The 17,730-nt window shown below is 39.4% G+C and overlaps 1 protein-coding gene across 9 annotated transcripts in view; it reads right to left on the bottom strand.

The window, feature by feature from the left end:
- Positions 1-383: 383 nt before the first annotated feature.
- Positions 384-17,730, bottom strand: part of CLCC1 (chloride channel CLIC like 1) — a 32,702-nt gene continuing 15,355 nt past the window's right edge. For 8 of the 9 annotated variants that reach the window (XM_030824939.1, XM_030824941.1, XM_030824940.1 and 5 more), the window contains 10 exons: positions 17,456-17,557; positions 15,250-15,357; positions 11,467-11,688; positions 11,106-11,246; positions 9,040-9,133; positions 7,697-7,794; positions 7,287-7,433; positions 4,839-5,180; positions 2,396-2,713; positions 384-582 (listed from right to left, as the gene is read on the bottom strand). In XM_030824939.1, the coding sequence (XP_030680799.1) occupies positions 2,441-2,713; positions 4,839-5,180; positions 7,287-7,433; positions 7,697-7,794; positions 9,040-9,133; positions 11,106-11,246; positions 11,467-11,688; positions 15,250-15,357; positions 17,456-17,557 (1,527 nt within the window). In that variant the 3' untranslated portion in view covers positions 384-582; positions 2,396-2,440. Of the gene's footprint in view, positions 583-2,390; positions 2,714-4,838; positions 5,181-7,286; positions 7,434-7,696; positions 7,795-9,039; positions 9,134-11,105; positions 11,247-11,466; positions 11,689-15,249; positions 15,358-17,455; positions 17,558-17,730 lie in introns of all 9 variants that reach the window. The other variant, XR_004032704.1, reaches the window with a different exon arrangement.

The raw sequence follows: 17,730 nt of genomic DNA, 5'->3' as shown, positions 1-17,730 counted from the left end.
ACATTCAACATTATTCCATTTAAACATTGTTTTTAACAGCTATCTACCCTGTTCTGATTTTCCTAAAAGCTTTACGCTATATAGGCTGGGCACAATGGCTCACACCTGTAATCCCAGCACTTTGGGAGGCCACTTGAGGTCAGGAGTGCGAGACCAGCCTGACCAACATGGTGAAACCCCATCTCTACTAAAGATACAAAAATTAGCCAGGCATGGTGACGCACATCAGTAATCCTAGCTACTCGGGAGGCTGAGGCAGGAGAACCACTTGAACCTGGGAGGTGGAGGTTGCAGTGAGCCGAGATTGTACCACCTCACTCCAGCCTGGGTGACAGAGCAAAACTCTCAAAAAAAAAAAAAAAAAAATTAAATTTTAAAAAAGCTTCACAATATAAACCTTAATTTTAATGACATATTGGCTAGTCAATAAACAAGCCTTATCTCTTTTCTGATAATAAACTGGCCCTGATGTGTTCAATTTGCTTTCATATTTAAGTCTTCCCTGAATTGCTGTCGTCATTCAACAGCAGTTGCACGTTGCCTTGCTAGCTGTCAAAGTAGACTTCATCCCCAAATGGATATCTGTAATGAAAGAATACAAAGGTGAAATTTTATTTAAAAATTTTTTAAAAGAATTTGTTTTTGGATTAAAAGGCATGCAAGCAGCATTAATTCCACTCACAGTTACAGTCTATCAATCACCTGGGGCATTCACTACTTTTCAGAGTCAGATCACAGTTCAAAAGACAGCTCTCACCTTGGGGGCATATTCCCCAAGTCAGTGTGAACACGTCTTGTCCTGAGAGGACACTTTATACGCATGGATGTTCACAAATTTACTCTAAACTGCAGGTGTCTGTCAGGATTCATTTGTTACATGTCCTCTGTGTTAAAAATCCTAAAATCCTTTTGCACTTCTTAGAAAAAAACCTTTCTGATGAAATTCTAAGGATGTTTGCAATATTAAATTAGAATATATTAACATGTATAATTCTGAGACAAGGTCTTGCTCTGTCACCCAGGCTGGAGTACAGTGGCTCGATCATAACTCACTGCCACCTCGCGATCCTCTTGCCTGAGCCCTCCAAGTAGCTGGGACTACAGGCGTGTACCACCATGCCTGGCTAGTTTTATTTTTAGTACACAGCCTTGAACTCCTGAGCTTAAGCGATCATCCTCCCTCAACCTCCCAAAGTGCTAGGATTGTAGGCATGAGCCACTGCGCCTGGCCTAAAATTAAATTATTACAGGCACGTAAGTAACACTTCCTGGATCCAAAAATGTGTATTCTGCATTTCATATTAAAATCAAAAAGCAAATGCTTGGGATATAAATATCTGCATGAAAATTTAAAGACTTTATTCCTGACTGGTATCATTTTTAGTAAGCAGTTGAACATAACTTGTAGTGTGAATATGGTTAAAACAAAGGACACCTGATGTCTGTGAAGTCTGCGAAGGACAGGTACAAAATTTATGCATTGCTTTTTAAAAAGTTTAAAATGAGGAATGCTTTTGATAATCAGAAAGACTAATGTAAAGTGCTGACTGATGTCCTGTCTGCAGTTAAGGAAGACACCCAACTCTCTTCTTCCTCATCATGGTATTCTCTGTGTATAGATCTCTAAAAATGCAAACTTCCTATGGACAAGACAGTATGATTTGCTACAATATAAATTAAGATATGGTAATATCTAATAGTCTCCACTGCTAGGATTCTGAGTAACATAAAAAATAGGTCTTATAAAAAGCCCATGCACTTCAATTGGTGGGGGAAAAGAATAAAGTCATTTTCAGTCAACTGACTCTGTAAATCAGATTACCAATATAACAAGCTATGTTATCTAAATTGCCCTGGCAGTCTTCAGTTTTCTCTAAGTAAACATAAAGTAAAAGGGACAATAAGGATGCAGGCGTAGTAATAGCTGTGGAAAAGATGAAACTACAAAGCCACAATGACCTGTGGGCAGCCTACGTAGAGATAAGCTGAGGCGTCAGACTGATCCTGGTAACGATACTCCATGGCTGCATGAAGATGCTGGAGGCATCAAGTGGGTGGCCTTAACTCTAGTGGAATCCACTAGGCAACGTAAATTGGTTAGTGGGTTCTGTAAGTGCCTGTAACAATAAAATTTCTTTTTCAATGTCCCCAATTCAAACTGGCCTCCTTAACTATCCAGAATCAGTGATGCCTGTCATCTGTTCATCTTAAAATAAACACTTCTTACTTTATGGGATGTAAATATCAAAGAGAAGAGGAAATTAAAAGCTTTTACATACATAACATGTGTTTGTTAATTCTAATTGTCAGTAAAAATGTGAATGTTGAAGTTGGCACCTTTGTAGTAATCAGAATACTTGCAGAGAAGAGAAAGAGAGTGAAGAGTATACTTTACAAAGCTCGAAGGAGACTTGAGGCTGTCGTTTGTGCTGATGTTCCTCTAGCCACAGGGGCTGCTGACCGGATCCTGTCCACGTGGTCCAGGCACACCTCCTGCGGGGCTGTATGTGCTGCCTTGGTCTGGGCTGCCCATGGCTTCAGACTTGAGCTGGGTCTTTTCCGCTGCGGGTGAACCTTCTGTATTCCCTGATGTGTCTTGGCCAGAGACAGGCTTGGCAGACTGGCTGCTTTCAGTACTGCTTTCTTTTGGTGTGCCTTCCCCCAGGATTCCACCTATTTCCTTGGGCTTTGTATCCAAAACGGATGATTTATGCTATAAAGTACAAAATTACATTTTAACTGTTTAATGTAATGTGAAGTCTTAGTAATCAAACATATCTAAAAAGTTCCCACCCAAATCCATCGTAGCAAGCTCCAAACTCTTTCAAATCCAGGGTCCAGTGCTGGGTTATAATTATATAAATGTTATTATACCTCACCAAACTCCACAGTACTCCCACGGAGGAGTGGGAACGCTTAGGGCATACTGGGTGGTCTAGTGGCCCAGCTTAGAAGGGGTCAAGAGAATTGGTCATCAGTATTGTTAACTTCTCTTGCCTGGTGAGAATAATTCATTTGACAAATATTTCTTGAGCATATATTAAGTTCTAGGTGTTAGGGATACAGCAGGAACAAAATACATAAAACTGTTCTCACTGGAACTTATATTTAGGTTAGAAGAAAATCACACAAGTATATATATGTTGAATTAAAGAGGCTATGTAAAAAAAGCAGAGAAGAGATGAGTGCTGAATGTGGGTGGGCTGGTAGGGTCAAATTACAGTTTAAATTAGGGTGGTCTGAAAAAGTGATATGGCTAGGCATGGTGGCTCACACCTGTAATCCCATAACTTTGGGAGGCCAAGGTGAGAAGACTGCTTGAGGCCAGGAGTTTGAGACCAGCCTGGGTAACAGCAAGACCCCATCTCTACACAACAAAAAATATTAGCCAGGCATGGTGGTATATGCCTATAGTCCTAGTTACTTGGAAGGCTGAGGCAAAAGAATCGGTTGAGCCCAGGATTTTGAGGCTGCAATGAGCTATGATCGCTGCACCCCAGCCTTGACCACAGAGTGAGACCTTGTCTCCAAAAATAATAAAAATGAGTAAAGGCCTGAAGAAAGTAACCATATGATATATAAATGAATACTGTAGAGAGAATGAACAGCAGGTACAAAGGCTCTCAGTTCAAGGAACAGTCAGGATCCCTTGTGGCTGAAGTAGAGTGAGCATGGAGGGAGAAGAGGTGACCAGAGAGGTAGTGGATGTGGGGGAAGGGGAAACCAAGGAGGCTTCTAGGCCATTGTGCTACTGGCTTTCCCCTCAAGTGAGACAGGAAGTCACTGGAAGACTTCTGAGATAGGCGACAGGTAATTATTAACTATAAAAGCTGGAAGGACCATCTTAAGGTCTTTTTTTTTTTTTGGACACGGTGTCTCACTCTGTCACCCAGGCTGGAGTGCAATGGCACGATCTCGGCTCACTGCAACCTCCGCCCCCTGGAATCAAGCAATTCTCCTGTCTCAGCCTCCCAAGTAGCTGGGATTACAGGTGCACACCACATCATGCCTGGCTAATTTTTTTGTATTTTTAGTAGAGATGGGGTTTTACCATGTTGGCCAGGCTAGTCTTGAACTGCAGACCTCCAGTGATCCACCTGCCTTGGCCTCCCAAAGTGCTGAGATTACAGGCGTGAGCCACCGCACCTGGTCCATCTTAAGGTTTTCTAGATACATGTAGATATGTTTATTTTTATATGAAACTATGGGAAGGGATTCTATAATTTCCCAGATTCTATTATGCTCATAACTATTTCAAAGGTTTAACAGCTGCAACTTAAACATTTCAAATGACAATACAAATTCCTCTCTCAAACAGAAATGGAAATGTTCCTTTAAGAGACTGATAATGGTGAAAAACTTCTCACCGTTCTACAGGTAAAAAGTATAGTCTAGCCAGCCAATGACACCGAAGATTTGGGGAAGCATTGTTTTTGATCCCTGGCCCCAGCCCACTCTTCCATCCAGCTAATCCTTTAGGGCTCTACTGCACCTTCCCTAGAGCTCTGGGCCTTCAGTGATGCCTCCTCTCTGATCTCTTCAAAGATAGAAATTTCTGTCATGCTCATATGCTGGCTTCCCATGAAGGTTCATATGAATTACCATCTGCTCTAACAAACTACTGTTAAATTGTGTTTTACATAAAAGTTAAATCTAATTTTATTTCTTCTGAGGAAGCTGAACTAACTTTTGACCAGAAAGGGGAGAGAGTGAGTGACTATATCACTCATGATATAATTAAGGGTGAGGGGTAAAAGAGTAAAAACAATCAGAACTCTTCCAGAAGCATTTAGAACCAGTAATGAAGGGACAGCAGAATAAAAGAGTTGCTGACTTACACTGGGTACCACCGTGGGATGCTCTCGTGCCTCTGCGTCTGGTACATCAAATGCCCGGAGCACTTCAGGGCTCTTGTTGCCAGTCTGAAATCTCAAGTCAACATCTCTCTCTCTCAAAATCTCTCTTCTACCCTCATACGTTTTGGCATAAGGGCCTTGCTCAATGAGGCCGGTTTGGCCCCTATAATGGAAATCTGCATCACCTGCTCCACCATCAGGTCTATAATCAATTTCCTCCTGCCGTCTTCTATCCCGTGGCCGAAGTGCCTGGGGAGGTTCTCTCTCAGGACCGCCTATATGTCTCAGCACATGAACTGATTTTCCAGCACCATAGCAGAAACTCTGTAAGGAAAAGAAATACATTTTCCTGAGGACTCAATGGCTAACTTACAAAAGTTATGAGGCATTTTATTCAGAGTGCTAACAAAGTTATGTAATTTAACTTACTTGTGGCATTTATAGACATAAACATGTTAATTTGACTTTTTTTCTTTAGAGACCTCTTTAATACAAGGCCAGAGTGGCCAATAAAACTTAATAAATTAGTAGACATTTTAATCAGCTAGACACATTTTGATTGAACTATAACAATGGCAGGCTGAAGCGTAGATATTTAAATTAGAAGGTTCTAGTCTGATAATTATTCGTGTTTCTAGATTCATGCCCATCACATAAGGTAAATGCTGAAAATATTTAAAGTTGTATATCATTATGTAAACAATCTCCTGTATATTTTCTTTTTACAAATATAAACTAGGCTTAAGTTACAACTAAAATTCAACAGGTTTTGATTCACATTCCATGGGAAAAAGTAGGCAGCAGTTCCTTACAGTGTGGCCCAGGGACCCCCGGGGGGATGTCTGAGACTTTCAGGAGATCTATGAGATCAAAACTTCATAATACGAAGACATTATTATTTGTCTTTTTCACTGTCCCTCCTGAGTGTACAACGGAGCGTTCCAGATGCTAGAGTGACAGCCTCACTCAGACTCAGGGGATGCGTGCTTGCGTGTACAGTACTCATGTTTTAAATTTAACTCCTAATATGTAAGTATCAATAAATAAAATCACCTTAAGTAAGAGCTGTCTGTGGGCTTCAATTTTTAAGACTGCAAAGAGGTCCTGAGAACAGAAACTTTGAAAATTTCTGCACTAGTTTTTCAAACACTACTATTTGAAGACAGAAGCAGCAAAAGTCAAAGAGCATAACTTTCCTTAGGGAGCACATGAAACAAAAACAGATGGTGAAGACTCTGCTGATAATTTCAGTTTCAGAGACTAAACTATGACTATAGAACTAATGTCACCTAACAAATACCCATCAACCACATAATCCTGTAATCACAAGCCAAAAAACAAAACCAAAAAAGAAACGATTTCAAAGTGAACAGAGACAGTGAATCTTGTATCCTTAGGGAAGAGAATTTCCCTTGGCACATCTGAGTTCTTTTTGTTTTATGCGACAGCCGCTTTACTTGGGTAATAGCTAAAAAATCAATAATAAAAAACGCTGAACAGACCATGGATGGATGACGAGTAATATTTCTTCTTAATGTCTGATCCTGGATCCCCAAACTCTTTCTTGGCATACCCATATTCTTCCACATCCCTTTCTGGTTCTGTGTCAAACTCAATGCTCTTCCCTTCTCACTGCTGCAAAAACTCAGACTAGAAATAAGAAGGCCCCCTTTCTCGGAGACAGTAATCAACTTCCTATTTCCTGTTATGTATTTACCAAGGTTAAAGAACACATTTAAAAAGAGGTTATTATTCTAAATCACTGCTACAACATATGCAATCAAACTAGAGAACTACTTTCTTGATTATAAAAATATACAAGTATAATATATCTGTATCATTTAGAGGGGCAGAAGGGAGGAAAAAAATCTGTATCACTTAAAAATCACCTCATTAAGCGTGACTTAGCCTGATTTATAACATCAAAGAAGCCCAGTAATTTTAGCATTGCCTTTTTTCTATAAATCTTGCTAAATATTGACAGTGCTAATATTTAATACTAACCAGTATTACTAATATTAATACTGACTTAATATAAATCTTGCTAAATACTGACAGTACATATACATATATATATATATATATATATATATATTTTTTTTTTTTTTTTTTTTTTTTTTTTTGAGACAGAGTCTCTGTCGCCCAGGCTGGAATGCAGTGGTGCGATCTTGGCTCACTGAAAGCTCCGCCTCCCAGGTTCACCTCATTCTCCTGCCTCAGCCTCCCGAGTAGCTGGGACTACAGGTGCCTGCCACCACACCCGGCTAATTTTTTGTATTTTTTTTAGTACAGACGGGGTTTTACCGTGTTAGCCAGGATGGTCTCGATCTCCTGACCTCGTGATCTGCCCGCCTAGGCCTCCCAAAGTGCTGGGATTACGGGCATGAGCCACCACACCTGGCCCGACAGTGCTAATATATTAATACTAACCAGGATGGCTAATGCCATAATTATCAGCACTGGAAGATGAAGCAGCGCTGGAATTTCCTTCATGAGTGCTTTAATAAATTCCCCAGTTCCTTTTCCAATGTGCTTCAATGGCTCCGTTACAAATGTGGTGAATGTAACTGCAAGTGCCTAAAACGAGAGAAAAGCAACTTAATTTTCTCCTCACAGGACTAAGGTACAGAATGCATCAAAATTCATTGTGTACTGATGCTGAAAGTATGTTACATAAATTAAAATGCTGTTGTGCCATTTTTAATGTGAAAATCACTGTGCAAAAGTATTTTTTCTTGGACAAAGGCTTATTAGCAAAATGACTCAAACACTAAATTTCTTTAAAATACAAGGGATTTCTGACTTACTTTAAGTAAATTATTACAAAATATATGCTATACCTTTGTTGGTGGGACCAACCAAATAGGGTTGACTAGTAAGAGCTCATAGTATTTTTGGCATGGGTCATCCTTATAGGTCCATGAACTTCTAAACCATTCTGTTTAGAGAAACAGACAAAACACTGATCATTTCTTTTAATGTTGCATTTCATTCCCATTACTTTGGTTTTGACCTTCCCTGACCACCCACCAATCAGTTTTATCTTAAGTTTTAAGTAGACTCCTTGTAATGCTGATTTTTAAATTTTTCATCTTATGTCCAAAATCATGTTCTAAAACGCCATTCAAATTATACATGTTTTATGCAGATACAAAATTGTATTTTATAAAAATGTCTAAAAGGTAAACACTTTAAAAGCAATGCTTCACAAACACAAATGAGTACAGGTAAAATGTGAAGTCGAAATAAGACTAGTGGATTGTATCAAAGTCAATATCCTGGCTCTGATATTGTACTATTAAAGCTGTGCAAGATGTTACCATTGGTGAAAAATGGGGAAAGGGTACACGGACTCTCTCTAGTATTTCTTACTAAGTGAATCCACAATTACCTCAGTAAATTTTTAATTTAAAAGTCAGTTCTTTATGGAGTTTACAAAATAAAGTAGAATATTAGTTCTAATTTTTCCAAATCAGGCTTAAATACGTTGGGAAACTAGCCTGAGCTAGAGAAGGCATTTCACTGTCCACTGAAGCCAGGAGGCAAGGCTGAATTGGTTTAGTTCCCTCAACTTTTTAGGAAACATTTATTCTGGAACCCATCTGCAGATTCTGTGTCAGTCATGGACTTGCATTTATAAAATGCCTTGGAACATTATTAAACCACCTCCATTGCTAGATACATACAACCAAAGGTAGTGAACATTCATGAGAATGTTTATAAAATGTGAAAGAATAAAAAAACTAATTTTTCCCGTAGTTAAAAAAAAGTAAAGCTACAACATAAAATTTCACAAGTCAATATAAGGCCATTAAATTTAAGATGGATATTAATTCACATATACATTCACTCACTTGTTTAATAAACTTCTATTGAGAATATGCCAGACACTGTGCAAAGGACGAGATGAACAAAAGCGAGCATAGGATCCTTCACACAGTCTTATGAAGGAAGACAGATAATATCAGAGCCAACATAGACACAACTTCTATTCCTTCCCTGTGATTTTAGATGAGCACAAAAAGTCACTGGTTTTAAACCTAAAATGCTTCTTGCATGTTCTTCTGATATTAAAGATTCAGTCATGGAAAGCCTCCTCTGTTTTTTATCATTCTCTTTGTTCTATGTTCTCTCATTCTCAGAATTTCTATTCAAAATAAGGGCAAGTGCACAAACACCTTACCCCAGATACTTCCAGTCCAGTCCATCTTCTCGGCACACACATTGTTTAATGGCTCCATCTTGGCGACTTCAGCCTGATGCTGTGCAAAGGCTAGCTGACCAACACCAAAGGGAACCAGGAGAGGCCGTTACCAATGAAGGTTAGGCCTACACATCCAAAATACCTTCATTCAAAGAGTGTCTTTACCATTCATCCAAACCAGACTGTTATAAAAGTTTTAATTAAAAAAAGTACATATTATTATTACTATTTTTTCTCTTTTTTCCTGAGACGGAGTCTCGCTCTGTCGCCCAGGCTGGTGTGCAGTGGCACAATCTCGGCTCACTGCAACCACCACCTCCCGGGTTCAAGCGATTCTCCTGCCTCAGCTTCCCGAGTAGCTGGGATTAAAGGTGCCCGCCACCACACCCAGCTAATTTTTGTATTTTTAGTAGAGACAGGGTTTCATCATGTTGGCCAGGCTGGTCTTGAACTCCTGACCTCAAGTGATCTGCCCACCTCAGCCTCCCAAAGTGCTAGGATTATAGGAAAACATATTATTTGTAAAGAGTAGCTATTTCCAGTTCATGGAAAAGTACAGCCTTAATGCAACAAGCAAGCATAAAGTACTAACTACAAGTGCCTTCTCTGTAAGTAATTATAATGAAAAAGGAAAACTTTACTAAAAATACAGTTTTTAAAAATTAGTTCAGCCGGGCGTGATGGCACAGGCCTGTAGTCCCAGATACTCGGGAGGCTGGGGCAGGAGAATTGCTTGAACCCAGGAGGCGGATGTCGCACTGAGCCGAGATTTCACTACTGCACTCCAGCCTGGGGGACAGAGTGAGACTGTCTCAAAAACAACAGCAGCAACAACAACAACAATTAGTTCTAGCCATACAAATTAAATGACTACTTCTTACTTTCTTTTATAGTTGATGATATCCTATTTTGCACTGGATAATTTCCAGCACAATGACCAATATACAATCACTGAGGTGACAATACTCAAGCAACTTTCCTTGCACATAGAATCTATGTTTAATTTGTAAATAATTAGTTCTAGGTACTATAATACTTAGAGAAAAAGGTTAAGGAAATGTCACAATGCTTTAACCAGATGAAATCATTGAAAATACTTGGCTACTTGACTCACTCTGCTAGAAAGATCTAAAATTTTCTTTCAATGATTATGCTATGTTGATGGGAACAGTAGTGGTCCTTTCCAATTTCTATATACAGTATGATCCCAACTTTGAAAGATCATTAAAATCTAGAAAAATCTAGAAAGAAATACCTCAAACTACTGACAGATTTTCTCTAGGTGATGAAATTATAGGTGATTTTAAAAATTAATTTCTTTGTATCTGTCTTTTCTAAATTCTCTGCCATGAACATACCACTTATTCAAAAAATAACCTAATTTTTAAAAAGTAATATTTTGGTATCATTTCTAGCAAAGAATAGAATGACATACCCTAAATTACCTACATGATAATTTTTAAATATATCCACCTAGCTTTATTCTTTTTTTTTTTCTTCCTTGTTTTTGAGACGGACCTCACTCCGTGGTCCAGGCTGGAGTGCAGCGGCGCGATCTCGGCTCACTGCAACCTCCCAGGTTCAAGCAATTCTCCTGCCTCAGTCTGCTGAGTAGCTGGGACTACAGGCACACGCCACCAGCCCTGGCTAATTTTTTTATTTTTAGTAGAGACAGGGTTTCGCCATGTTGGCCAGCCTAGTCTTGACCTCCTGACCAAGTGATCTGCCCACCTCAGCCTCCCAAAGTGCTGAGATTACAGGCATTAGCCACCACGCCCAACCCACCTGGCTTTATTCTGACTTAGATGCCCAAATGTTAACAGTAACCGGGTTATGAAAATTAGGACTGAACTTTTTAACCCACTAACTGGTCAAGGAATCAAAAAACAGCTAAGAAATGTCCATTTAATTTCTCCCCAGCGTGGGCCACCTCTAATCACTGCCTCCAACCCACATCTAAGGCAAGATTGCTCTCAATGGATTAGAGTCTTCTTTCATTGTGAATAAATGTGTTAAAATTGTAAAACCCTCCATCCATGTAATACCTTATATAAATACATCCAATTCCATCCCAAACTGAACAGAAAGCTGATGATTAAAACACGTCTCAACTGAGTGTACCAACGTACGTATGTCCACAGCTCGGTAGCCACTAAAACCACGATGCAGAGCAGACAAAGAAGTACCTTAAAACAGAGAGAAGCAGAAATCAGCCACCAAAAACACTCAGGGCAGCTAAAAAGAACTGGACTCAAAAGCATAAAATCATTTCTACAATTCTGCGGCTTGTTCATCAATATGGCATGAGTGACCTAGTACAGATTCTTAACATAATTATGGTAGAGTTTGGAAAGTATTTTAAAAAGGAAATTTAATGATGTTGCCCTTGCCCTCATCCCATCTTACCATTAACACATTATATGGATCCACTCCAAAGGAATCTTCGAATCGCCACTTCCATGTTTCAAAATCATGAAACTTAAAATTAATTAAAATATCACTTAGTGCATCATCCAAGGCACCTGGTTTCCAGTCTTCTCCATTGAGAAACTTCTGTATTTCTAACAAAGTTTCTCTTTTAAGGATAATCTCAGCATCATAATGCATATCGCCTTTGTTTTCATCAGGCTAAATTACATTTACCAAAAAAACAAACAATAGAAAGAGAATTTTATTACTACTTGGTGAACCATTTTAAGACAAAAGCCAATTTGGAACTAAATATTAGTTTGCAGTATTTCATACGTATAAGAATAATAGCCTGGGCGAAGTAGCTCACACCTACAATCCTAGCACTTTGACAGGCCAAGGTGGGAGGATAGCTTGAAACCAGGACTTCAAGACCAGCCTGGGCAACAAAGCGAGACCCCATCTCTACAAAAAATTCTAACAACTAGCTGTGTGCAGTGGTTTGCACCTGGCTCCTGCCTACTCAGGAGGCTGAGGCAGAAGAATTGTCTGTGCCCCGGATTCGAGGCTGCAGTAAGCTATGAGCACACCACTGCACTCCAGCATGGGAGACAGAGTAAGACCCTGTCTAAAAAAAATAATAATAATAATATCCACCTGTCTTCACAGGCCAACATGAAAACCAAAGATAATACACGTGAAAAACATTTAAAAATTCTAGAACTCTATGCAAAAATGATACTGTAAATTTCACTAAAATACAGTTGATTCTTGCTATTTGCAGTAGTTTTTTTTTTTTTTTTTGAGACGGAGTCTCGCTCTGTCGCCCAGGCTGGAGTGCAGTGGCATAATCTCGGCTCACTGCAAGCTCCACCTCCTGGGTTCATGCCATTCTCCTGCCTCAGCCTCCTGTGTAGCTGGGACTACAGATGCCTACCACTACACCCGGCTAATTTTTTCTATTTTTAGTAGAGATGGTGTTTCACTGCATTAGCCAGGATGGTCTCGATCTCCTGACCTCGTGATCCGCCCACCATGGCCTCCCAAAGTGCTGGGATTACAGGCGTGAGCCACCGCACCCGGCCTCGCAGTAGTTATCTTCTATAAAGTCACCTCAAACACCAATTAGCAAGTACTGAACCATTACTCCTATAATAAATATAGGGTTTGGTTCTTGCAAACCTGTCATAACATTTTTATCAATTGATCAATACATAACCTTGTTTTATGTGTTTCTGTACATTCCTGTTTAAGGACACCTTATTTAATATACATATAGTTCATTCATTAACATTGAACACATGGACAACTGTCCTATACCTTACGCTTGACTGAAGCCTATCTAATACACACCTTTTCCTTTTCTCTGTAAGCACATCATGGCCTTCTTGCACTTAGAAACGCTAGACCTCAGCTCAGCACTACATCAGAGGGGCCATTTTAAACAACGAAATCATGCTGTTTAATGATTGGTCTCAAAATAAATAAAAATTTAAAAATCACCCCTCTCCCCTCAAAAAAGCATGAAAAAATATACCACTAAATAGACCACAAAAAAAGACACTTGTTTGCAGTATGAGAGCTGAAACAAGAAAGCAGTTTTGATTGCCTTGTTCCATCTCAGCTGGGAATGCGTGCAACAGGCAACCCAAATTTTTTACCACTCTTCACAGTGTCCCAGAGTAACCACAAAACACCTCGATTATTGACTTTGGGGTTACACAGACTTAATGAGGTCAATTCATAAATACGGAATCTGTGAAGAATGAGGATCAACTGTGCATCTTCATTTTATGATTCACTGCATGACTTTTCATTTGCTGACAGTTTTCAGACAGCCTAAAATCTGTATTAGTGCAAACAAGAAAAATAAGAAGGATCCCAAAGGGCAACAAAATAATGGGTTTCCATAAAATACATATTTATAACTACTTTTATTAGTGTGAGTTCAGCTTAGCAAAATCACTGTAAACAAATTTTGCATTAATTAGCCAGTTGATACAAATAAAATCTCTTTTTCTTTTATAAACAGTAAATACAAGGTGGGACATGGTGGCTCACACCTGTAATCCCAGTACCTTGGGAGGCTGAGGCGGTCACATCACTTGAGGTCAGGAGTTTGAGACCAGCCTGGCCAACATGGTGAAATCCTGTCTCTGCTGAAAATACAAAAATATTAGCCAGACGTGGCCGGGCGCAGTGGCTCATGCTTATAATCCCAGCACTTTGGGAGGCCGAGGCGGGCAGATCACGAGGTCAGGAGATTGAGACCATCCTGGCTAACAGGCTGAAACCCCGTCTCTACTGAAAATACAAAAAATTAGCCGGGCTTGGTGGCAGGTGCCTGTAGTCCCAACTACTTGGGAGGCTGAGGCAGGAGAATGGTGTAAATCCGGGAGGCGGAGCTTGCAGTGAGCCGAGATTGCGCCACTGCACTCCAGCCTGGGCGACAGAGCAAGACTCTGTCTCAAAAAAAAAAAAAAAAAAATTAGAAACTAAATATTTTCCAGCATTTCCATCTTAAGTATTTTTCGTTCCATCTGTTTCCTTATCTAGGTTCTGTTCCACCCTGTACATAGCTGTAAGACTCAAATTACAGAGTATACGTATGAGAACACATCTGCTTCTACAATTCCAGAATAAGGTGGCGTTGTTATTCATCTAACATTCCTTTTTCTTTTGGTCACTTCTTACTGTACCAGGAAGATGGAGTATATGGCAAGTTTTGCCAGCCTACACTGTGCTGATGCAAGGGCCTTTCATTTTCAGGGATCTGCCTGTGACCACTTCTGGTAGGTGGGGCTAATGGCCAGATCAAGACCAAAGGCTAGTCTCTGACTCTAAATCAGATTTAATTCTGGTGGCACACACAATAGGAAAAAAAAAGTCTATGAGCTTTTAAATGAGCTTTCTAAATGTTGTAAGTTATTAAATTTATGTTTTCTTGATGTTTTCACTTTGGTAAGTGAATTAAAACTAAATTAATGCATTAAGTCTGGGAAGTTTTCACTTCCCAAAATGAAAACAGTGACTTCTTAAAAACAGAAATTTTGGCCGGGCGTGGTGGCTTACACCTGTAATCCCAGCACTTTGGGAGGCCAAGGCAAGCGGATCACCTGAGGTCAGGAGTTTAAGACCAGCTTGAACAACATGGCAAAACCCCATCTCTACTAAAAATACAAAAATTAGCCAGGCATCATGGCAGGTGCCTGTGATCCAGCTACTCGGGAGGCTGAGTCAGGGAGAATTGCTGGAACCCGGGAGGCAGAGGTTGTAGTGAGCCAAGATTGCACCACGGCACTTCGGCCTGGACAATAGAGCAAGACTCTGTCTCAAAAAAAAAAAGGAAATTTTAACAATAATTATGAACAATATGTCTATAAAGTAGCACTCACCACAGAAAACAAGGAAGAAAAACCACATAAAACACATTTTTCTTTTTCTCAGCATATACTGAGAGAAAACAAGGAGTAGGATCAGGACAGAATTATCACCCCACCTCCTCAGCTCCATTAACTGGTGGAGCAGTGCACACAGCTGAGTAAGTAAATCCATACAAACTAGAGGAGAAAGAGCGGTCTGCACTGCTCGTCTTCCACCAGAGCACTGCAAAGCAGTATAGTAGTGCCTTTAATCCTGAATGAATAGCTTCTGGTTAAAGAGTCAGTCAGGTGGTCTCTGTTAAAAAGCATCATGATGCTTTCACTTCTTCATATTATTTGAAATTAATAAATAAAAATATACAGTATATGGATTAGTATCACACCATCAAATACTCACAAGTCCAAGCTTTCCAGCTTCAATTAAAATCTTATTTAAGTATCTCCTAAAAACAGGATTGCTTTGACTTTCATAGTCTTCCCTCTTTTTCTTTTCACACTCATCAATCTGTAACCATAAAATCAATTCAACATTAGTTAGAGTCAAAGTATAATGTAAGGGTTAAGTTTCTAGCCTAGTGCTGCCATCGGGATCAAGGAAAGGAGCTAGTTGTTTTGATCAAGCTTGCATTTATCAGCTATAATACATTACAGTGCAGAGCTGGCCTGCTTCCCCATGTTCTCTTTGCAAAGGGCAAGTAGGCAACAAATAAGGAGCACAGATCCAGTACTTAGCCCTAACCTGGCAGTTTTTCTGCTGACTTTCAGCAACTTTAAAGCTAAAGATCAGGAGTCCAGGAAGCAGAGATCCACAAGCAGAGCATCTGGACCAATCTGCCTCTAATTCCAAAGCAACAATTTAACAAGAGAAAGGAGGAAGGAAGGGCAGGAGCGAAGAGCAGAATAAATACACAGAGACAAAGGGACAGAGAAACAGAGACAAGATGAAGCCAGAAGATGAAATGAAGGACACAACACAGTATTTCTTTAATGTGCATATGACTTTTGGCCTTTCATTAATGTTTTCGTCAGCAATTATCATCCCATGCTGTATGGAATGCTCAGGAAGGCAAGAACTGCAGCTTCTCCAGAGTACCATCCACATGGCAACCCTTCAGCATACAATTCTACACTGGAGCAGACTTCCTACGAACTTAGCTCTGCCACCACCAACCCAGCAGGCAAGTCGCTGAGGGTAGTGGATAGTTTTCAAACATTAAAACAACTTTGTGATCATCAACTTGCATTTTTTAACTGAGTGTGGACCATGAGTTGAGCACTGAAATGCACGTCAGTGGATAAACATGACAATAATTGAGCAGCACACAGACTTAAAATAAGGACACTGAGCAGAGAAGGACACAGAAGGACGCAGCAGTTTCCTTTGCTCTCAGGCAAGGTTTGTAAAACCAGTTTATTTTCTAAACCTTAAAGAAACAACTTAGGAAAAAAAAAAAAGAATTCAAGACTCCATTTTACTAATCATGTTCCTTACAATGTTTAAACCAGTCACAATGGAATAAAAAAATTCTGTAAAAAGGTATTTCTGCATTTTTGCTATGCAACCAAACTTTTGTATAGCTCACTATACAGTAATAATACACAAAGTGAATCCATTTTTTTTTCCTTTTCTTTTTCTTGTGGCTTCCTCAAATTATGGGAGTGAAGCAAATTTTATCCAAGTGCATTTTCTCAAGCACTCAGGTGAGACAATATTTGCATTTAATAAGAATCACAAGCAGGGGGGTATAGATCTTATTGGGCTGTATCTGGATCTCAATGAACGAACTCTCCCAGTCTCTCAAGCTGGGACTCATTCACTCTAGCTCTTCCCTTCCCTTATCCCCCCTACTTCCCTAAGCCATCAACATTTGCCTATTCTACCTCATAAAACTTTAATATCTGCCTCTTATCTTCAACCCATCACTGCCTCATTTCAGACCTTCAGCATTGCTGGACCTCTGCAGCCTCCACTAATCTCACTGACACCCCCCTTCTCCATTCCAGGCCTTACCTCCTTACCTCCACACTGCTACCAGTTCACCCTGCCTACACAGCCAACTGAGGGTGGCTCCCGCAGCAAATAACGACTATATTCACATCCCTTGACTTATTTATTTTTGTGTAAGCTCTTCTTCAGCTACATTTTTTTAAGAAGACTGTATAAATGAAGGAATGAATAGCTGTTACACACTAAATTATAATAATCCTTCTTAAAAGTAACTCTCATGCTTATAAGCTGGTAATAGACACATTTCTTCATTTGCCACATTTGTTAAGAGTTTACTATGCCTCAGTCCTGTGATAGGTGATAGAGAATTAAGATGAATGAAACATATTCCTTGCACCAAGAAGTTTGCAGTCTGGTAAAGAAATACTTACAACATAGAGATATCAACGTTATTACAGGAAAATACAAGGTACTATTAGAAAAACCAAGGCTAGAATGACGAATGACAAACCCAAGTCAGAGTATCCAAAGAAAAATTTGACATATAAAAATCATACGGTACACAGAAACACTAGAAATACAAATTTATCCGCAGAGACAAGAATATAGAGCAATTTAACATAATAATATAAAATTTATGAATTAAAAAACTAACCTTATAAGTTAAAGAATCAAGTTTGTGATAACATTCTGATATTTCATCAGCATATGACAAGTCAGGACTGACATCCTTTTCCCCTGAAATACCATATTTTGCCTAAAACAGAGTATAGAAACATTTTATTTCTTTATAGTTTAGTTACAAAAATAGCCTTTGGTTAATGAAGACTAAGATTCTGACTTCATCATTTCATGACTCTGCATGTTATATTCTTAAATTGTACTGAACCACAAAAAAAAAGTTTCAAATGTACACACTAAGAACTAAAA

Source organism: Nomascus leucogenys, chromosome 12, assembly GCF_006542625.1.
Source record: "Nomascus leucogenys isolate Asia chromosome 12, Asia_NLE_v1, whole genome shotgun sequence".
Classification (NCBI taxonomy): domain Eukaryota; kingdom Metazoa; phylum Chordata; class Mammalia; order Primates; family Hylobatidae; genus Nomascus; species Nomascus leucogenys.
The sequence above is the reverse complement of the archived record's forward strand: the minus strand, read 5'-3'. Positions and strand labels throughout refer to the sequence as shown.